The 22,507-nt window shown below is 38.1% G+C and overlaps 2 protein-coding genes across 7 annotated transcripts in view; one reads left to right on the top strand and one right to left on the bottom strand.

Moving 5' to 3' along the window:
• LOC119485453 (vascular cell adhesion protein 1-like) overlaps nucleotides 1–21,189 on the bottom strand; it is a 57,783-nt gene extending 36,594 nt beyond the window's left edge. For 2 of the 5 annotated variants that reach the window (XR_005206271.1, XM_037765082.1), the window contains exons 1-5: nucleotides 20,971–21,189; nucleotides 20,235–20,507; nucleotides 19,787–20,116; nucleotides 18,692–18,946; nucleotides 1,712–1,984 (exon numbers count right to left, since the gene is read on the bottom strand). Coding sequence is in view for 4 of the 5 variants with exons in the window: in XM_037765082.1 (XP_037621010.1) it covers nucleotides 1,712–1,984; nucleotides 18,692–18,946; nucleotides 19,787–20,116; nucleotides 20,235–20,507; nucleotides 20,971–21,043 (1,204 nt within the window). In the remaining variant the exon portion in view is untranslated. Of the gene's footprint in view, nucleotides 1–1,263; nucleotides 1,594–1,711; nucleotides 1,985–18,691; nucleotides 18,947–19,786; nucleotides 20,117–20,234; nucleotides 20,508–20,970 lie in introns of all 5 variants that reach the window. The other 3 variants (XM_037765083.1, XM_037765080.1, XM_037765081.1) reach the window with 3 other exon arrangements.
• LOC119485455 (kelch-like protein 10) lies at nucleotides 5,479–10,293 on the top strand. 2 transcript variants are annotated; one of them, XM_037765084.1, is made up of 5 exons: nucleotides 5,479–5,670; nucleotides 6,681–7,191; nucleotides 7,768–8,364; nucleotides 8,587–8,736; nucleotides 9,880–10,293. In XM_037765084.1, the coding sequence occupies exons 1-5, from the start codon at nucleotides 5,552–5,554 to the stop codon at nucleotides 10,240–10,242; spliced, it is 1,740 nt and encodes a 579-aa protein (XP_037621012.1). In that variant the 5' UTR covers nucleotides 5,479–5,551; the 3' UTR covers nucleotides 10,243–10,293. The 2 variants fall into 2 exon arrangements, with proteins under 2 accessions (XP_037621012.1, XP_037621013.1); XM_037765085.1 differs by having other exon boundaries at nucleotides 6,705–7,191.
• Nucleotides 21,190–22,507: the final 1,318 nt, after the last annotated feature.

Genomic DNA, 22,507 nt, shown 5'->3' on the forward strand with positions numbered 1-22,507 from the left:
CTAACAGGCTGTTGTACTCCACTTTCAGTTTCTGCTACTACTCCAAAACATAGAGGAAAATATTTCATCTTTTAATCCACCACCTTTATTTACAGGAACAGCTGTAGCTATAATAATAATAATAGTTCCTTTGCAGATTGGTGTTTTATGTACGAAACATATGATCATCTTACTGTATAGAGTGCTACAGGAATGAGTCCTAAAACCCAGCAATGAGTTAGCATTTTAGCACTTTTGGTTCCCTCGTCTGGAAGTCAATGGGTTTTTACATAGAGGCCTGAAATAAGGTCTGTGGTTAACATAAGCTTACGAGATTTTAATGTTTTGTTCTATGACATAAAAATACATCAATAAATACCCCACTCGTGAATTTTGAAGCCTTTATGTGTCTTATAAAAGGCGGTTGCTAACAAGTGGCTAAATGAGACTACTAAACGCCGACTCGTCCGCCTTTACAGCCTCATTGTGTACTCACGCTCATGTGACTGTGGTGTTGTTTGTTTATAGCCTAACGTTAGCTTTTTACTTCTGGCGATAGCATTCACACTTCACAAATCATAAAAGTGGTGTTCATTAGTGAAGATTATCTTGCTGAACAAAACATGTACGTATCATAAACGTTTCCCACAGAGCTTATTTTCACTGTGTTCAGAGAAGTTAGAGTCACTGAGCTCAGGGGGAGACTCCTCTGGTTGCAAAAAGAAGTCTGATTGTATAGAAGTCTATGAGAAAATGAGCCTACTTCTCACTTGATTTATTACCTCAGTAAACATTGTAAACATGAGTTTATGGTCTCAATCGCTAGTTTTAAGTCTTCTTCAATACAGCATGATGTTCATTTAGTAAATTATGGTCCCATTTAGAGGCAAATAGACCATAAAGGAGGGTATGCTTTAGGACGTGGCTACCTTGTGATTGACAGGTCACTACCACGGCGTTATCCGGTTTTGGAGTTGTCCGTGTTTTCGTCTTACAACAATTCACCCTTTCACAGTGTGTTTTCAGTTTATGAACAAGTTTGGTATTTTGAAATACACTATAAAAGTATAAGAGGAGAACTGTGGAGTCTGGTGATAATTATCTGTGGATTCATCACTACAAGCGACCCCTTTCACTTTCAAGTATTGATGTGATATATTGCTAATAAAAAATATAGATTAGTGCAGCTTTTAGTAACAGATCAAAAAACTGATTCTTTGCAAAAGAGACCAACATGATAACCAAGGGTGTCAAGGTGCATTGATGTTTTCTTGTCAGACTTACATTGGACAATGGCGGTGATTTTTTGTGACATCACCACTGGAGGGAGCTGTGGTCCTTCAGGTCCCAGTTCTAGCTTTGCTTCACACCAGAACAGGGCTCCATCATCTTCTTTACTCGTGGTGATGTTCAGAGTGAAGATCTCAGTCACTGGTTTCTTCACTGGATTGTTGGACTGTTGTTGACCCAGTACTGTCTGTCCTCTGTAGAAGGTCACTATGAGGTTTTCAGCAGGAGCCACATGCTGTACTGTACACTGCAGAGTGTACGGGTGACCCTTCAACATCGGCCCAGTGAGATCAACAAAGCTGATGGACACATTATCAGGAGGCTCTGTGGAGACGAACAGAGAGACAAATACACAATCTAAACTTCTACCCAAGATGTTTTATTACTCATTTAGATTATAAATGTTTAAACCATCACTAGCAACAGTATTTTGTTTACTTACGGTAGACAGTAATAGGCAGTTTGGTACAACACTGGTCATTAGTAGTATCATTATTATAATAGCAAATGGGAGATATGCGCCATTCAGTCAGTCTGTCAACCCTCCATGAAACCGTGGTTCCATTTGTTGTCTTGTCTCCCACAGGGCTTTCCACATCAAATAAGTTGCCGAGGCAAGCATGCTGACACACAGAGCAGCTGGCAGAGGCTGGGTCACCAAACTTCACTACCAGTCTGGATGGAGTGAATACGGGTTTATCTGCACAGTTTTCATCTGTAACACAGAAAAGGGTTGTGATTTTAAAACAGTTTGATGTAAAATTAGCAATCAGATTCAGATGCGCATGCCAAACATTTCACATTTCACACACACCAAATGTTAATAAGTGTTATATACTGAATCATATAACAGTGTTTTTGTTTGTTTACTCAGTGTATTTATATTTTTCCTAAATAGAATGGCTATCTTTCCATAAGTACTGGTATGGTATGTTGCACACACTCCAAAAGATATTTTAATTTTACATTATGTAGTTATGTTTTTTGAATCAACATATATTTGCATTTCTAGTCAATCACTGAATAAATCAATATAATTATAGGTTAACTTAATTAATACTATGGTCTGTGGTTATTCTCCTGTGATTACAACAGTTCAAACCAGTTTTTTTAAGATATTGAATGTCACAGTTTCACTTTTAGAACAGTAGTCTAGCAGTGGGTGAGTGAATATAGCCAACTAGCTTACTCCAAATTCAAATGTGCTTAATTTGCAAGACCATATTTATAATATGTACAGTAGGTACTGCCACAGCATGTCCAAAGTTCACAATGGTATAATATTCAGAATGTGAGAAAAGAGGGATAACAAATGGTTTGTTCATTACTACACCACTATCCACAGAGGCTAATACATATAATGCATCACAACCACATTACTATAGCCTACTACAGTACATATAGTAAACAATAAGGAAAGAAAATCAAACAAATAATTTAAAAAATGAAAGAATATGATATGACAAGATTTTTTAATAAATTAGTTGAAGCAATAACTGCCATGTTTCACCACATCTGATTAGATAGATAGATAGATAGATAGATAGATAGATAGATAGATAGATAGAAGTACTTTATTGATCCCAAATTGGGAAATTATTGTGTTACAGCAGCAGGTTATCTAGGCAATGCACCTGAACAGTAAATAAAATATACATATCAACACTAGAGAAATATATCTATAGAATACACAATATAAAGAACATTGGAATACACTATAAATATACAGGATTACTACAACTAGCATACAAAAACCAACATAGAATAACCTATTATATATACATTAGCAAAGTGTGCAAGTTACAATGTTTGTTCTTAAATAAAAAATAACTGAGGTTGTGCAAATGTAGATGTGTTTAATTCAACAGCAAGAACAGAATGGAGTTTGGTTGAGACGGAAACTATAAAGCTGAGAGGTCTCTGTTAGACACGTGTGAGGTGTTGTAGAGGGTTATTGGACAGGAAAGAGTTACTCTAGCGGTCCTTGTGATAAATAGACTACAAGTGCTGTGAACATTAAACATAACATTAAAAACATCAACTATAAGCTGTGTTATATATGATGGCATCTATGTAAAAACGCCTCACTAACAATAAGAGTTATCACTAAGGCAGATAATAACCACTTCTATAGACAGACTAGTCAGAAAAACTTACCACAACTGGACACTCGGAAGTCCTGCAGACAATTCATCAAAGAAACCACCAACAATATGTAACAGAAAAACATTGTATCCAGTAGGTCTTGTAGCCAAATGATATGTCCGGTAATAAAAAGCCCCAAAGCCCTATCTAACAAGAGTGTGACTGATATTGAAAGTAAAAGATTCTTATAAAGTCGACTCCCTTATTTTCCCTGGAAGAAGAGGGAAAGAGCTCGGAGACACTCCTGTCTCTCTCGTAGTCTACCAGCCTACTGAAGGCTTCCCCTGTTACGTCATTGCTTAAAACATGGTAAGTAAGCGAAATTGAAACTAGTCAGGCAATTTTGGGAAATTCCGGTATTGTCAGTAGAGGATGACAGATACTCATCATGACCATGAGTCAACTCATCTGATACTCATCATGACCCTGAGTCAACTCATCATAGTAGACTATATATAGTCTACTATAATTATAGTCTACTATGATGATATACATACCAGTAATCTGCACACAAGCAACAGAGCTGGATATTTAGGCAGACCTTTTTTTTTATTGGTTGAATTTGGTGGAGGAATTTCAATCCGAAAAAATACTTCCCTTATCTCCTTCCTGCAAGCAGTTCCTCCCTTTGGGGGAAAGTCATTCTCTGATTCTGCTTTCAAATGCTCAGATTGCACAACTTTTGGTAAGCTTTTACCCTCTCTCCCACATAAATATCAATCTCAGTTCCTTCCCTTCATACTCAAGATTCCCAACTGTTTTCTCATTTTTAACTTCACATGTTTTTAGTCCTCTCTGACCTCTGACTCCCCTCCCCCACTACATGCTTGGCAGGACTCCCTATCAGTGGGCCAGATATTTTAATGGCACTTGGTGTTAGGATAAGTGCAGCAGTGCCACACGACTGGAATAGAAAACAATCAGGGAACTGTGATGTTTTTATAACTTTTTCAACATATTTTCTATGACTTTTTTTCGACATACTATACTATGACTTTTTTATGACTTTTCTTTTTTACATTCTATACAATGACTTTTTTTGACAGACTACTTTTATAATTTTTTTGGACATACTATACTGTGACTATTTTTACAATTTTTTTCGACACACTATACTATGACTATTTTCGACATACCGTATTATGACTTTTTTTTAACACTTTTTCGACAGACTATACTATGACTTTTTTCGACATACTATACTGTGACTACTTTTATAATTTTTTCGACATACTATATTATGACTTTTTCGACATACTGTATTGTGACTATTTTTACAATTTTTTTCGACATACTATACTATGACTTTTTTATGACTTTTCTTTTTTACATTCTATACAATGACTTTTTTCGACAGACTACTTTTATAATTTTTTTGGACATACTATACTGTGACTTTTTTATGACTTTTCTTTTTTACATTCTATACAATGACTTTTTTTGACAGACTACTTTTATAATTTTTTTGGACATACTATACTGTGACTATTTTTACAATTTTTTTCGACATACTATACTATGACTTTTTTCGACATACTGTATTGTGACTATTTTTACAACTTTTTTTGACATATTATACTATGACTTTCTTATGACATTTTTAGACTACTATGCTTTGATTTTTTTATGATTTTTTTTGACACACTATACTATGACTTTTTTTATGACGTTTTTCAACATACTATACTATGACTTTATTTCGACATACTATACTATGGCTTTTTTCAACATACTATACTATGACTTTTATGACTTTTTTTCAACACATAATACTATGACTTTTTATGACTTTTTTTCGACACACTATACTATGACCTTTTTATGACTTTTTTCGAAAAGAAAGAAAAATATATTTTAGCCACCTAAAAAAAACAACTTGATTACACAGATGAATGTGCATTACAGGAAGAAGTCATAACAAGAAGTTACGCTGCCCATTCTGTAAATTAACTTTTTATTCTATAGAATTTGTCATTGGAATGGAGCCTGCTGATTCTGAGGTATCATAATGGTCCCTTCTAGAATCCCGTCATCACCTCTGTGCAGAAGCAGAAGTTTCACACAGAATCAGATAGTCGGGAGAGAAACCTGCACCTTAGATATCAAGATTAAAAAATCCTCATACTGAAAAGTAAAGATGCCTGTGTATAACGAGCTCCGTCTGGAGCAACAGCTTTGTGACGCGGTGATCAGAGTGGACAAGGTTGAATTTCACGTGCACAAGATCATCCTCTGCAACTGCAGCTCATACTTCAAGTGAGTTGGTTTGTGGGTTGGCCACTAATTTCTTTAACGCATTAACACAATCGATCTTTCGGAGGTTGTAGCGGGCTCAATTTTAAAGCTATAGAGGGAAGATACTGGCATCATATGAAAGCTAAGGAATCAATTGGTACCAACCGTGTCATACTAGCTTGTAGTGAAGGAGGTTAAATAACGCTCCAAATGTTTATGTATATTTTGTCAAGCAAAAACTGGCATGGCAATTTTCAAAGGGGTCCCTTGACCTCTGACCTCAAGATATCTGAAGTGTCATTTTCGCTCATGTATTTGAACATTTCTGCATACTGGGGCCTAAATAGTCTTGGAATCACATAAATTGGGTATGACTGTAAAGCTGAGACTCTTGTGGATTAAATGAGCCCAATTGTTAGCCACCATATAATTGTAGTGAGATCATTTTTTAAACTTAACCTCACTATATAAAATGACCTGTGGTGACCTCTAGGATAATCACAGCCTCTTGAAACTGTATAACCACAAACTAGAGACCTAGAGCATTCAGAGGATGGATGGCTTTCCTAGGTATATTCGCAATACGGGGATTTCTGAGCAGTTTGCAGAACAGAAGTGCTCGCCATCCAGTCGCCAAAAAATGCGATTCTTGCAGAAATCTCCAAATGTCAAAAGTTTTTTAAACCAAATCACAGCATGGCTTTTTCTATTTTATGACTAGAACAACTTGACACACAGTACTGAGCTGCATGTCAAATTAATCTTCAGATACTATGTGCAATGATGATGTACACCACTTCTATGTGACATATACGGCTGACCTGCTATCTCCCCCTAAAGATACCCTGTCCCCTCTGAAAAAAAGACAAAAATAGGTTTATGTGTGTCTCTAAGGGTTAATGCACTTGCATTTGTTTTCTGTTAGTCACATCTGTTCTGAAAAGTGCAATATGGGGTATATATTTATATTATTATTCTATGAAGTGTGAATATGAAGGGAAAACGTGGACCACTTTATTTTCAAACCCTTGTTTTGCTTCCTTCCTGCCTCACAGAGCGCTCTTCACTCACTGGTCAAACTCAGGCAGTCGGGACTTTGACATCCCCAATGTGTCAGTTGACATGATGAAGCTCATCATTGACTTTGCCTACACTGACTCTGTTCCTGTAACGCAAGACAATGTACAAGAGCTTTTTGTAGCAGCAGACCAGTTCAATATAATGGGCATCGTACAAGTCTGCTGCTCCTTTCTGGAGGAGCAGCTGACCCCCCAGAACTGCATCGGCATCTGGTGGTTCACAGGCGTCTATTACACCCCTGAAATGAACCACAAGGCCTTCCTTTTCATGCTGAATCACTTTGAGGAGGTTGCTGCCACCTCAGAAGACTTCCTGCTGCTCTCTGCGCAGGATCTTGTTAAAATCATTGATAAGGACCAACTCAATGTGAAGCAGGAGGAAACAGTGTTTGAGGCCATCCTTCGCTGGATCGCCCATGCAAGTGAGGAACGCAGAGATTACATCCCTCTGCTTTTGACTAACGTAAGTGAAAGATGACGAACAATTCGTCAGCCGCTACTACATTAACTTTTGATTTGCATATTTCACATCCTGCTAAAGGTGTTACGAATACAACAGTGTGATCAGGGCTGTCAAAACCCCCTTAGTAAAGTCGGCACAGTCAAGGCCAGATGTAAAGGGGACAAAATCAAAACTGAGACCAAGTCATATTGAGTCCTATTCTAGACCAGGCAATAAATTGTGTTCCTGTCTTTACAAATGCAAAATGCTTAATGGGTTTATTAAGATTAAGAGAAATGTAGATATATCTATGAGATCTCTGTATGAAACCCTTTCCAACTATTGTAGGATTCTGATGAATCTATGAATAGAAGTATGAGATATGTTATGAGATGCACCGGGCTTTCCATTATCTACAATGTTTAGATATGAAGTATCATATGTTTGTCATTTCTGTACTGCAATTTCTTGTTACTTAAAGGCCAACGTATGCTAATACAATATATCTTTGATAAGCTAAAATCGGCCATGTCAATATTGGTTGGGCTATATTTTAGACTATTTAATTCCAACTTCTGTCCTCATGTCTCTGTGTAGGTCAGGCTGGCTTTAATGAGTCCAGGATACTTGAAAGGCTGTGTGAGCAACAACGAACTGGCGAGGGCAAGCGAAGAGTGTCGACTCATTCTCAACAGAACCCTGCAAGCCATGCTTGACCAACAAACAAAGAGGTTCTCTGGCTTGGTCCGCCCACGACTGCCCACTGCCATTCTGTTTGCCGTTGGAGGCTGGAGCGGCCGCAGTCCCACCAATGCCATTGAGGCGTACGATGTCCGTGCTGACCGCTGGGTAAATGTAACAAACAATGAGGAGGCTCCCCGGGCCTACCACGGCTTGGTTTTCCTCGATGGATCAGTTTACTGTGTCGGTGGCTTTGACAGAGTTGAGCTAAACTCTGTGCACAGGTTTGACCTGGGCACGCACACCTGGCATGAGGTGTCACAAATGCACGTAAGCCGCTGCTATGTCAGCGTAACTGTGTTGGACGGGTGCATATATGCCTTGGGAGGTTATGATGGACGTGAGCAACTCAGAACTGCTGAGCGCTATCAGCCCGGAATCAACCAATGGACTTTTATTGCCACCATGCATGAGCAGAGGAGCGGCGCCAGCTGCACAACCCTCCATGGCAAGGTGAGTGGAGCTAAAGAGCAGCTCTGAATAATTCAGAAAGCTCTGTGTGAGAGCAGGGAGAGCACAGAAGTTGCACATCTCTAGCTTGACTAAAGAAAAACAAAGTTTAAATTGAACAAAAATCCCCATATAATTTAACTATGCAACTTGCTAGTTTGATCCCCAAAGGTGTGGAAATAAGTCTAGAAATTACTTCTAAATTAATTCTTTAATTCTCTCCAGGTGTACATTTGCGGTGGCGTCACTTGGAGCGAGTGCCTGTCATCAGCTGAATGTTACAACCCAGAGACCGACCAGTGGACACTGATCGCCTCCATGGGCAACAGGCGCAGTGGAATTGGGGTCATCGCCTATGCAGACCATGTCTTTGCAGTAAGCACATTGAACAATGCTGATATTCACATAACACAGAAACACACAGAGACACAAAGGCACGAAAGTATGTTGCTGGCAGAGGTTTCAATTAGATTAACACATATCATTGAAAGCCAGAGAAACATTGTAGATAATGGAAAGCCTGGTGCATCTCATACTGGTGCTAAAGGGTGCCCTGTGCGGTGGTATCACACACACTGAAGGCCGTGATAAAGCCGCAGTATTTGACGCCCTGGGAATGAGAACGGGCTGGATAATCCAGTAATTGTTTATGTCATTTTTCAAGTGTTCTCAAGAGTGAAGGTTTGCTGCTTTTCTTTGTTTTCCACGATATTAAACTGAATATCTTATTTTATAATATATTATAGTTTATAAGTTTTGGTCGGATCAAACAACGAACATTTAAATTTTTCAAATTGTGCTTTGGGAAATTGTAATGGACATTATTCACTGTAATATTTTATAGACTAAGCTATCAATTAAGAAAATAATCAGCAGACTGATCAATAATGAAAATAATTGTTAGTTACTGCCCTACATACAGTAATGCAGTGAATAGATGCAGTGTGTCTCATATCCTCATGACACACTGCCTTTTTGTTGTCCCATCAGACGAAGTGTTTTTTGTAGTTAGCTGCGTCTTATTATTTCATTTGTTGCTAGGCAACCACCAAATGAGCGTTACCGTATCTCAAACTATGAACTGTGTGCGACCGAAATAGTTAATAGTGCAGTTTAAACTATTGAAAACTTAACCGAAATCTCAAGTAGGCCACCGCACTAATTTGCCTCCTGCTGTTTTCTGTTCAGACCATGGAAACTCTGGTTGGTAAACTATAAATAGCTTTGGGTATCCAGCAAAAGTCACCATGAGATGAGAAAAAATGCTGATAAAGTTGATTGCTTTTCCGCTCTGAGTTGAATTTTTTTCAACTCGAGGCGTTCAGGGAGCTTCTGTATAAACACGAGGCGCTCAGCAACGCAAAAGCAGCGTGCAAAACGCTTCATTAAACAACAATTACAAAAAGCCAACCCAGGCTGCTAAAACACACTCTGTCTGATCGGGCCTTACAAGAGAACAAAACAGAAAAATAGTAGTAGTAGTGGTCCCGACTTCATATTTCACCTTTTCTGTTAAAGGTTGGCGGTTTCAGTGGAACCAGCTTTCTGCAGACTGCTGAGAAGTACAACCCGCACACTAACACCTGGGACGATGTGCCCTCCATGCTGAGCTCCCGCAGTAACTTCGGCATCGCAGTGATCGATGACCGTCTCTTTGTGGTCGGGGGCTTCAACGGCTTAACCACCACCCATGATGTTGAGTGCTTTGATGTCAAAACTGGTGTGTGGTCTAAGGTGCATGACATGGCGGTCTCCCGCAGCACCCCGAGTTGCTGCGTGGTGTACGGACTCCCCAACTTGGCTGAGTACGCTGCCCGTCATCACTGCCCACAACTGTCCAACGTGGAGGAGGATGAAGTGGAATGTTCCACCTGGCTATGAGCTGTATTGTTTTGTAAATAAATGTTAATAAATGTCTCTATGATCCACCTACATGCAGTGCTACTGTTACTCGAAATGGACTTGCAGTTATATAGCGCTTTTCTAGTCTTCCGACCACTAAAAGCGCTTTACACTACATGTCAGCATTCACCCATTCACACACACATTCATACACTGATGACAGAGGTTGCTAAGGTGCCATCTTTGTCCATCAGGATCTAATCTAAGTACTCATTCACACACCGATGAGCAATTTGGGGTTAAGTGTCTTGCTCAAGGACACATCGACATGTGACCAGAGGAGCCGGGGATTTAACCACCGACCTTCCGATTGGTGGACGCCCTGCTCTACACTCTGAGCCACAGCCGCCCAGTTATGGGACGCCTGACTGGCCCCTGCGACCTTTGACCTACCCGTTGAATGGTGATCCTAATGGCATCTGCAAGATTTCACAGACCGTAGGAGGAAAACAACCAATCAGAGACAAGCTGGAGCCTTGCCGTCTCAGAGCAGCTGTCAATCCATGCCATCAAACGGTCAAACTAGGCAGCGCTGATCAAATATGAATCAATATTCTGTTACTGTAATGCCTATTTCTCGCCTCAAATGTTTTCAGAAACATCTTGTAGTGTACTGTTTAGCTGTAAAATGAGAAAGTTTGTGACCCGGCAGCCATGTTGAGATCAGTTGAGGAAATACCAAGCGCCGCCCACCAGCCGGAGTTTGACCGTTTGATCGGTGTTTGCAAGTGATTGACAGCTGCCGCCGTTGAATGAACAGCCAATAGGAACGCTCTCTCTGAAATGACCTGTGATTGGCCAAATCTTCCATCACGGGCTAGATTTTTTTGAAAGCCTGAAAACAGAGCCATGAAGAGGAGCAGAAGTCTAGTTATCTCTCAGAACACTTGAATTACTAAAACTCTACTCACCTACTCTCTACTATTTGGATGTTGTCTATTTTATTTTATTTTATGTATGTTTATTATTGGAAATCCATTAACAACACAAAACATGACAAATATTGTCCAGAAACCCTCATAGGTACTGCATTTAGCATAAAAAATATGCTCAATTCATAACATGGCAAACTCAAGCCCAACAGACAACAACAGCTGTTTTTTCACTTTGTTTTTTGTATGTAGCCTATTAAACAATCAAGAAATGATAATTAATTAGTGACCTTTAGAGGGGCTATCTGACTATAGGGAATGGGAATCGCGGAGCATTCTGGGGCGTGTCGCCATTTTTGGAGGGTAGCACACAGAGCTTCATTTTTAGCGTTGTTTCTACTCTTAGCTTTTTGTATATATTAAACAAACAAGATGTAACATGTTAATTAGTGACCTTTAGAGGGGCTGGTTGACTATTCAGTCAGAGAGCCAGGCTAGCAGTTTCCAGTCTTTATTCTAAGCTAAGCTAACTGGTTGTGACATTAGTTTCATGTTAGCGTTTATTTTACACTTTGGTTTTTGTAAACAATCAAGCTTTAACATGTGACCTTTAGAGGAGCTGGTTGACTATTCAGTTAAAGAGCCAGGCTAGCTGATTTCAGTCTTTATGCAAAGCTAAGCTAACTGGCTGCTGGCTGTGACCATTTTAGCATTGTATTTACACTTTTTTGTGTTTTTGTATGTATGAAACAGAAAGGATAAAAATATGTTAACTAGAAAATGCCTTTCCTGCTGAAAATGCGTGGGAATGCTGACAGCTGAAATTTAATGCAAAGCATTGCTGAAAATGCAGAAATGGGAAATGACTTGCCTAAAAATGTTAAAGCTCAAATGCATTGCACTGCAGAAAACCCTAGAAGATGAAATGCACAGCTGGCAGAGTTGGAAGCTGAACTGCATTAGCTAAAGAAGCTGAGAGCTGAAATACATTGCTAGAAAAGCTGGAAGCGAAACTGTAATAATAAGTGGTAAATTTGAATTTCCTGAATAGGCGGAAGGAAGAAATGCTTTGTATGTATATCAGACAGATGAACTGCATTGCTAAACACAAACAGAGACAGAGAGAGAGAGAGAGAGAGAGAGAGAGAGTAGTATTTGGGTGAAATGAACCTTTAAAATCTATAAGTTGTTACACAGAAAGTGGTATTTGGGTGGAAAGTAGCAGTAGGAGTTGTAGTAATAGTAGTAGTAGTAGTAGTAGAAGTAGTAGCAGAAGGAGCAGGAGTAGTAGTAGTCAAGGCAGTAGGAACAGCTGCAGGAGCAATAGTAATAGTAGCAGTAGTGGTAGCAGTAACATCACTGGTAGTAGTAGTAGTAGTAATAGTAGTAGTAGTAGTAATAGTAGTAGCGGTAGTAGTAGTAGTAGTAGTAGTATTAGTAGCAAAAGCAGTAGTAGTAGTAGTATTAGTAGTAGTAATCGTAGTAGTAGTAGTAGTAGTAGTAGTATTATTAGTAGTAGTAGTAGTAGCAGAAGGAGCAGCAGCTGTAGCAGTAGTAGTAGAATCAGTAGGAACAGAAGCAGTAGTAGTAGTAGAAGTTATAGTAGTAGTAGCAGTAGTAGCAGCAGCAGCAACAGTAGTAGTAGGCCTATTAGTAATAGTTTGTAGTAGTAGTAGCAGCTAGAACTTTTAAAACTGTTTGTCGTTAGACAAAATATAGTAGATAGAGTTACTCTATAGAGATTTCATTTTGAAAAAAAAACTTGTCCTGAGTTCCCTGTTAAGATACAGTTACCTTCTGTGTGTGTGTGTGTGTGTATGTGTGTGTGTATGTGTTAGTCAGCCTGCTCTGATTGGCTGATGTGAATCAGCTGTCTAGCAGCAATCAAACGTTGCCGTGGTGATGGCCACTGCACCCTCAGTGAGACAGTTTATAATAGGAGTCAACCAGAGACATACATGTCATAAAAGTGTCTCTCAGACAAAAAATGTGAGTCCAATCGGCAAAATAATGTCATCATCAGAGAGAAGCGTCTCTGCCGAATGCATTGATGTCATTTTTTTGTGTGTGGAGTCAAAAATGGGATCATGGGAGCAGGATAGAAAAGTGCCATTGTCAACTTTCTTTCAGATATTTCCCGTCTGATTTAACATTGCTCTCTATGGAGCAGCTTATTGGACTTACTCTCACTTTTGGGACCCTAGAGACAAATGTGTAAGTCCGACTGATTCCATAGCTACATGACTGCGACGGGCACAAAATTTCCTACAATTTGAGGAAAAAAATATCTATTAAGAGTGAAAATTGTGGGCTACAGAGCAATTTGTTCGGAAAATTTTCAAAAGATTTCAAAGGTTTCCCGCACTCTAACGATGATGCACTCTAGCCCTTAACGACCCACGCAATACACACCCATTATAAAATCTGAAATAGTCTGAAAATTTCATAAAACATAAACTGTGATAAATGAAAAACTGTAAAAGTTATCAAAAAGCTGAATCACAGCTTAATAGTTCAAAGACTTGTAACCCGTTTAAAGTTTAAATGAAGTCTGTAGCTGAAAGTATGCAGAAGCAGTAGCATTTCAAAGTGGAGTAGGTTTAAGAGGATTTGAAGATTTTCTCCATTGAGTTACATTGTAAAAAAAAATTGGAAAAAGCTTATTATTTTAAAAAGTATAAATAGTTGAAACAAGTCAAGTCATAGCACTAATGTCCTTAAAGAGCTGAATATTTTGATAGTTGAACGGTTTCTGTAACTGAAAGTATGCAGGACTAGTTAAAGGCCAAAAAACATACGGAACAAATAGTTGAAGAAGTTGAATAAACCTTAAAAGATCAATACTGGGAATTAGTGACCTTTAGAGGGGCTGGTTGACTATAGTTACAGAGCCAGAGGAATTCCTCCTGTATGTGCAAAGCTAACTGCTGGCTGTGATCTGAATAACGTGGGAATATGCTACAGTACCTCATCTATTTAACAGGTTCAACAGGCAGTTAAAACTCCACGGTTAACCTCAATGTCTTTTGTCTGTCATTAGGCTCCTCATTGACCTTATTAAGCTTGTCCCTGCATGTTCTTGGGTGAAGGTTGGGCATGAATTCCAGCTAACAGTGATGATTTATTTTGAACAGGAGACGGGGAGCCATAACAGTTTGACAGATAACATCAACAGAGACGGGCTGAGCCAGGACCTGGACCTGGATGTGTTTGACTCCTATATCTCCCCCGGTTTCATGTGAATTACACCTCTCTGGTTAAAGTCAGTTATAGATTTCCTTAACGTGAATATGTTTTATTCATATTTTATACATTGGCTTAAAAGTAAAAAGTTTGTGGATATAGATTTTTACTTTATGTCCACAGCATGCTATTCACCTACATTGTGAAATGCATTCGAAAGTATTTATAACCAGTTTCCAGTTCTGTAAAGTTAAGTAAACAGAAGTGAAATATAGAAGTAAATGCAGATCAGCTGAGGTTTTTTGAGAGGTGGTTGACCTTACACAAGTCCTACAAAGGGGGTTTTCATAAGAAGTGTTACTAAACTTCCCCATCTGAAGTGGAAAAAACACGACAACCGTCACAAGTGTGTCATTCAATGAAGTCATGTACTTTAGTCATAAGTGTTGTGTGTTGCACAGAAAGAGAATGATTAACTTTAAAGGGAAAGATGTTTCACCAACTTCACAAGGAACTGATGTTTCTTGTTTTCTTGAGAACAACTGAAAATTTCCCTCCCGTACAGTATTTTGCATGGCAATGTACATCTTCACATGACATTTATAAAGAAAGAATTCATTAATTACTGCTTACAATGACCTACTCAGGTCTAACTGGTTGCTATATTGTTAATTTGATTTGATAAATATTTATGTATTTATTAATGCATTTATTACTAATTCTACATCTAGTTTTTAAAGGGTCTAGCCTTTGAATGTTTTTAGTTGAGTGATTAACAGTATTGTTCCTTTCTTTTCTATCTACTGGTTGTGTGTGCCTGTTGATCTGGGTGGCGAGCTACAGCATAAAATTTCCCTTACATGTCACGACCGGTGAATTCCTGCAACAAAGGGAGGAGGACTCAAATACAAATAAAACACCAGGTAAGCAGGTAGGATAAAGGGAAACGCTTACAGGTTGGCAACAGGATGGCAGTACTACAAACAAACGAAAAGCAAAAGGAACAGATCAGGTATAGGAGTTCAGATGGCTGGAAAGCAAAGGCATAAGAAACATTGACAATCCGTCAAGGAGCAGGTGGAGATGGGCTGGTATAATACTGTGTGGGTTAACTGGGGAATGAAGCCAAAATGGCTCAATTGCCGAGTGATAATGTACCCGGATCTTCCGGCGATCTTCTGCATCTATTGGGCCCATAGAGCAGGCGCAGTAGCGTTTCCTTTAACTCCGCCTCCCAGCCCTCGGACTGGTGGTCATTCAGGAGGAGGAGAAATAGCTCTGGATTCAGCTATTAGTGCATTTTACAACTTTTAGGACCTAATGATTTAAATAACGGCTATTAGAGTGTTCGTACTGGGAAGTTGATTTACCAAAAAAAAAAAGAAATATCCGCTGATTTACAGGCGTCTCTTTCCCAATATGAGTCTATGGGAAAAGACATTTTTGGGCTCAATGGCATCACCTGACGGACACAGAAGTTGTAGTACCACCGTTTGGCCACTACAAACATTTGCTTCAAAGCCCGGCGCTCTTCCTGGGGCTTGGTGTGGGATTGCTATGGTGGCCAATGCAAAAACGCAAATAACCCTCTCTGGAGCAAGTTGTTTTAAGAGTAGAGTGCTTAGAGTACGTGAATGAGGGAAGTAAGTGGTGAAGCGAGAGAGAGAGCGGCGGCGGCGGCGGCGGCGGCGGCGGCGGCGGCGGCGGCGGCGGCGGCGGCGACAACGGGAGCGAGTAACGTTATCGACTCCCGCCCAAAAAAGGAAAAGCAGTAAGTAAGTAGGAAAAGTTAACAGTGTTTGGTTTGTCTGTTCTGGGCTACTGTTGAAACATGGTGGTGCAACATGGCAGACTTTGTAGATATAAAAGTCTCATTCTAAGGTAACGAAAACACATGGATTCTTATTATCAAGTGATTATACACTAAAGAAAACATACTTATTAATATTCAATTTCTACCAATAGATCCTCCTAATTGTTACCCACCAGTCATTTAAGATTACAAAATGTTATTGTATAGTTTGCCTATAAGTATGACATGTTCTTCTTCTTAAATCTTAATTTCCACACAATAGCAGAGCCTTTAAAAAGTATTCCTCACTGCATTTCACTCCATGTATTGCTTGCGTAAGAATTAAAACCGTTGAATCCTTGAATCATTATTACCTCATTTATCACTAAAGTGACTAATAACAGTTCCAGAGTACTAGACAAGAGGGTTGAGGTTTGTGCTAGTTACAATCTGCCCATATAGCATTTCCCCCTGAATTCACATATAATATTCAAATATATTTCTCAGTGTTTAGTTATTAAGTTATTTAAAGGTATCAATAACTTTTCACAATATAACACACACCTTGTTCATTCCTTAATAAAGAAATCAGAAAACTCAACTTTAGGTGTGATTATGGACATTGTTTTAATTTGACCTCAGTGTCCTAGTTACAGCTCTGGTTCTTACAGAGAGGCAGGAAAGATCATTTTAAAAACTGCTCATCATTTAGTGGTAAAACATCAGTATTACATTTATTGACACTTTTAAACAACGTTTTTAGCCATGCAAGCTGCGTTGCTCGAGATAAAATATATCCACTCCAACTTATCAATTATTACAGCATTATCTGTGTATGCATTTGCAGAAAAGCAAAAAAAACATAATTGAAACACTGCTCACTTACAAGCCAATGCCCTCTAGTGGTTAAATACCAGTGATACATTGTTACAAGTGATTCATGTTTTCAATATGTTTAGAGAACTGATTGTATTGACATCAGATGTGAGCGATATAGGACATGAATAAAATAATTTTTATTCTCCAAATATATTAGTGTCAAAAATATTACATGCTAATGTTTTAGAAACAAACCTCCTCTTATGTTCTCTGGGAATGAACTCAAACCAGAGCAGAGAATAAAAGCATTAAACACATTATGAACCCGTGAAGCTGTATGCTGGTACTACTGTCCGGTACGGTTGTTGTCATTGTGGCTGTTGTAGTTGTTGTAGTTGTTGTGGTGGATTTAGTGGTTGTGGTGGGTGTGGTTGAGGTGGTTGTTGTGGTGGGTGTTGTTGTTGGTGGCAGTGTGGTTGAGGTTAAACCTAAGGACAAATAGACATTCAGTCGATCAGCATCTTTAAAAGAAGGACTGACATCAACCACGTTTCTTCTTTTGTAAGTCTTTTGGAACTTTTGACTGCAGTGTATTGTATCACCTACCACATTATCATATTTAGATTCATGTTGCTGGTGACATAATACCAAAACTGTCAAAAGGCAGTAAAAGGGTCATCAAATGTTATTACATGGCTGTGTTGAATACTTGATTCTGATTGGTCAATCACAGTGTTCTGCGGTCTGTAATTTCTTTATAGCAGACCGTTGCTATGTATAACAGACTGTTGCTATGTATAACAGACCGTTGCTATGGGCGCAGTTCTGATGTCGGACTTCAGTAAGTAGCCGTGTAATAATCGGGATAATGTACAGCTAGCGGGTCATTGTTGTGAAAGAATCCCCTTCAGGGGTCGGGGTCGGGGTTTCTTTCACAACAATGACTGTACATTATCCCTTACGAAGCCTTCTAGATAATTAGAACGGACTGTAAAAATAAACATACATTTTAAAACTTTTTTTCAGTTGGTTAAAATGAGAAAATGTTTTTATTTAATTCCTTGACCTCAAGTCAATTGATAAAATTAATTAAAACTTAATTTAAGATTACATTTTTGCACATGGTTAATAATTTATCTATTCAACACTTCCCGATTTCCTCACCACATTTAAAATTTTCCTCATTCCTTGCGCTCTACACACACAGATCTTCATCATATAAAAATGAGGAAAATTAGAAATGTGGTGAAGAAAAGGGGAAGGGTTGTTTGGGGAAAATTGGAAATACATGAAAGATTAAATGTGTGGTAAGACAAAACAAAACAAAAATAAAAATAAAACGAAACTGCAAAAGACAAATAGCAGAATAAAATGAATTCTGTTTTATTTTATTTTACTAAATCATAGGAGGTTAAAAGGAAGGTTTATTTCTGTTTAAACTCAAGTAACAGTATTATTTATTGGTGTATTATTAGTCATGTAATAATTTCTTCCAGGCTTTTGTCAGCTTTGGGGCTCCACACAGGAGCTGCTCCATGCTTACATGAATTAAGCATTTAGCAATTTAAACAACTACCATAAGTTTGCTTTTTAAGTCTAACAAATGAATTATTAAGAATATCCACATTTGCAGATGATGACAATAGTAACCAAGGCAACTCCTGCTGTCAGGGCGTTTTAAATGAGCATGTAGTTGACTGCAAAGAGAGTCGAATCAGAGATTTATGTAAAGAAAGAAGGAACAGTTTAAGTTTGAACTCACGTTGGACAACCACGTTGAACTTCACAGTGACAGTCCCCACGCTGTTGCTGACAGAACAGATATACTGTCCTTCATCTGAAGAAGTTACAGAGTTGATGGTGAGAACGCTGCCATCGAGGGGTGAAAGGTGAGCTGATGGGAGCATCCAGGTGTACGAGGGAGTGGGGTTTCCCTCAGCCGAGCAGCTCAGCTGTAGAGGCTTTCCTTCTGTGACGGTGATTGGATCTGGATGTGATGACGCCAGCTGAGGCTTATCTGTGTGTTGATTGAGGAGGAAGAGATGGAGAGAAATACAACACATGCTATTAATGCAAAAAGCAAACAAGAACACACTCACGCACATACTCACGCACACACACACACACACACACACACACACACAAATGTACACATACTGTATACTGTACATATACATGTACTGTATACTGTACATATACATATATATGTATACACACACATACATATACACATATACAGTATATACATACACATGTACACATACATATGTATATATGTATATATACATATACTGTATATATATATACATACATATATATATACATATATACACACATACATATATATATATATATATACATATATATACATATACATACTTTTATATATACACATACAGTATATATACATATATATACATATATACATATACATATATATACATACATATACTTATATATACATACATATACATACATATATACATATATACATACATATATACATATATATACATACATATACATAGATATATATACATGCATATTTATATATACATACATATACATACATTTATAAATATATATACATATGCATATATATATATACACATATACATACATATATACATATACATACATATATATATATATATATATATAAATATACATACATATACACGTATATACACACACACACACACACACACACACACACACGTATATATACACATATATGACCAAATATCAACTTTTTTTTAACTTATGTGTTAACGGGTTTGTTTTTTGCATAACAGCAGGGTTTTAGTACTTTGCTCAACACAAATTTTAGGTGTGTTAATTTTCTTGTCGGACTCACAGAGGACGATGGCGGTGATGTTTTGTGACATCACCACTGGAGGGAGCTGTGGTTCTTCTGGTCCCAGTTCTAGCTTTGCATCACACCAGAACTGGGCTCCATCATCTTCTTTACTCGTGGTGATGTTCAGAGTGAAGATCTCAGTCACTGGTTTATTCACTGGATTGTTGGACAGTCGTTGACCCAGTGCTGTCTGTCCTCTGTAGAAGGTCACTGTGAGGTTTTGAACAGGAGCCACATGCTGTACTGTACACTGCAGAGTGTACTGGTGACCCTCAAACATCGGCCCAGTGAGATCAACAAAGCTGATGGACACATTATCAGGAGGCTCTGTGGAGACAAACAGAGAGACAAATACACAATCTAAACTTCTACCCAAGATGTTTTATTACTCATTTAGATTATAAATGTTTAAACCATCACTAGCAACAGTATTTTGTTTACTTACGGTAGACAGTAACAGGCAGGTAGGTACAACAGTTGTCATTAGTAGTATTATCATTATAATAGCAAATGGGAGATATGCGCCATTCAGTCAGTCTGTCAACCCTCCATGAAACCGTGGTTCCATTTTTTGTCGAGTCTCCCACAGGGCTTTCCACTTCAAATTTGTTGCCGAGGCAAGCATGCTGACACACAGAGCAGCTGGCAGAGGCTGGGTCACCAAACTTCACTACCAGTCTGGATGGAGTGAATACGGGTTTATCTGCACAGTTTTCATCTGTAACACATTAGACAATATTGATTTAAACAGCTCAATGTTAAGTCAGCAATCAGATACTTTTAAAGCACTTAAATCTGTCATTCCATACAAAAAAAAGCTTTCATACATTCCAATATCACATCATGTAATTATGTTGTATATGTTTTTATTTATCCAAGATATTTGCTTGTTCCTGATCAATAATACTAAAATACAGTAGGATGAGTGCCACAAAAAGAACAAATATGATTTCATAATAAAGCACTAGACAGAAAATGTAAAAACATAAGAAACTAGTAAATCCTTTCATAATAAAGTATGTCTTGAGTTGTAAAGGTGCTTCTGAGAATTCAACAGAAAAAGTATATATTTTGGAACAACCAGTACAGATCATCATAAGAAGTCATAATCTAATTTACACAGTCTGATGACAATAAAGTCCTTTCTGAGGCAAACTACAGATGGAAAACTCTTCACTTACCACAACTGGACACGAGGAAGCTGCACAGGAAACTCATCAAAGAAACAACCAAAAGAATGAAACGGAAAAACATTATCCCCAGTTATTTTCTTGTAAGAGAAATAATAAAAATCGTCGAACATAAAACCCAAAGGTGGTCAGTAAGTGAATGTGTCCACTCTGTTTTTTTGTTTTCTTTTGTAGTCGAACAATGTTGGCAGCGCAGCCTGTTTTTCACACACCACACATCCTCTCCAAATGAAAGTATTGTAGCCTATCAGTGGTATTGTAGTTACAGGTCTTCAGAGGCCGCCCAGGTTTATACATCACCCTTTCCTACACTAGATTCATTTCAAAGGAACTTGAGTGTTATATTATCTTTACTCTACTGACTGCTGCATAAACCAGGAAAACATAGGATATGATACATCTTCATTCACATTAGAGAAAGAATCCACAAAATACAAATCTATATCTACAACTAATACTTCAATTCAATATTTAAAGGGATAGTTCGGATTTTTTGAAGTGGGGTTATATGAGGTACTTAACCATAGTCAGTGTGTTACCTACAGTAGATGATGGTCGGCCCCCGGTTTGGAGAAACAGACAGGAGTACCAGCCAGCAGGGGAGCAAAGCAATGTTCTGCTGTGGACGGGGACGGCAGCAAAACATTTTAGCCACTATCTAAAAAAATATCAGTTTAAGTGTATGCTATATTTAGAATATATTCACCGCTTTACCTTGCTGTCAGACAGCCCTTTCCAACGGGGAACTGAAGCCGTTATCTATGCTCTTTTCAAAGGCATCAGACTCCATGGAAAAATACAGTAATTTTACCTCATAAAAACACAAGTTGCTGGTCTACCGCTGCCTTGATCAGTTAGTTTGTTTGTGTCATTGTGACCGTAACGCCAACTGTCATCTACTGTAGGTAATACACTGACTATGGATAAGTACCTCATACAACCTCACTTCAAAACACCTGAACTATTCCTGTAAGGTCAAATAAAGAAATCTAAATTGTTTAAATTGTGTTCAATGGTTCGGGTTCCACAAGCAAAACTCTGTTCACCTCCAAATCTAAATCTAGAAAATCAACAACAAAAAAAGTTTTTTTTTAATTTGGGTTACAGACTCTTGAAACCAAAGGTTTTAATGTATTGGTGTTTTTCCATTGGCACTTTTGGCCATGCCGTGTCAAATCATGTATTTGGGTAAACCTCTGTATTATAAATCTAAGGCCTATTCAATTAGTGACCTGGGGGCCTTTGATCATTTATAAATCTGAAAAATGTATTTAAAAAAATAATAATAATAATTTCTTCCAATAGGAGTGTTTATTCCTATTCATCAACGTTACCACTCACGCTACTGACGCTGTTACGGACTGTTAAAAGCAATATTTTGTTTATGTTTAAATAACCTGCTAACAAACATTCTGAGTTTATGAGGGTTTATATATTGTTTGATTATTAGAAGATCAACAATAATTAAAAGGATCTTAACGCAACATTGTGTTTATCAAAACAACAACTTAATAAGATTATAAAGGTG

Source organism: Sebastes umbrosus, chromosome 3, assembly GCF_015220745.1.
Source record: "Sebastes umbrosus isolate fSebUmb1 chromosome 3, fSebUmb1.pri, whole genome shotgun sequence".
Taxonomy (NCBI): domain Eukaryota; kingdom Metazoa; phylum Chordata; class Actinopteri; order Perciformes; family Sebastidae; genus Sebastes; species Sebastes umbrosus.

Excerpts from the sequence above, each read along its gene's own strand:
- LOC119485455 (XM_037765084.1), top strand. The coding sequence starts at position 5,552 with ATGCCTGTGTATAACGAGCTCCGTCTGGAGCAACAGCTTTGTGACGCG. Across the intron at positions 5,671-6,680 it reads AACTGCAGCTCATACTTCAA|TTTTGCTTCCTTCCTGCCTC; the intron begins GTGAGTTGGTTT and ends TTCAAACCCTTG. Across the intron at positions 8,737-9,879 it reads ATGCAGACCATGTCTTTGCA|GTTGGCGGTTTCAGTGGAAC; the intron begins GTAAGCACATTG and ends TTTCTGTTAAAG.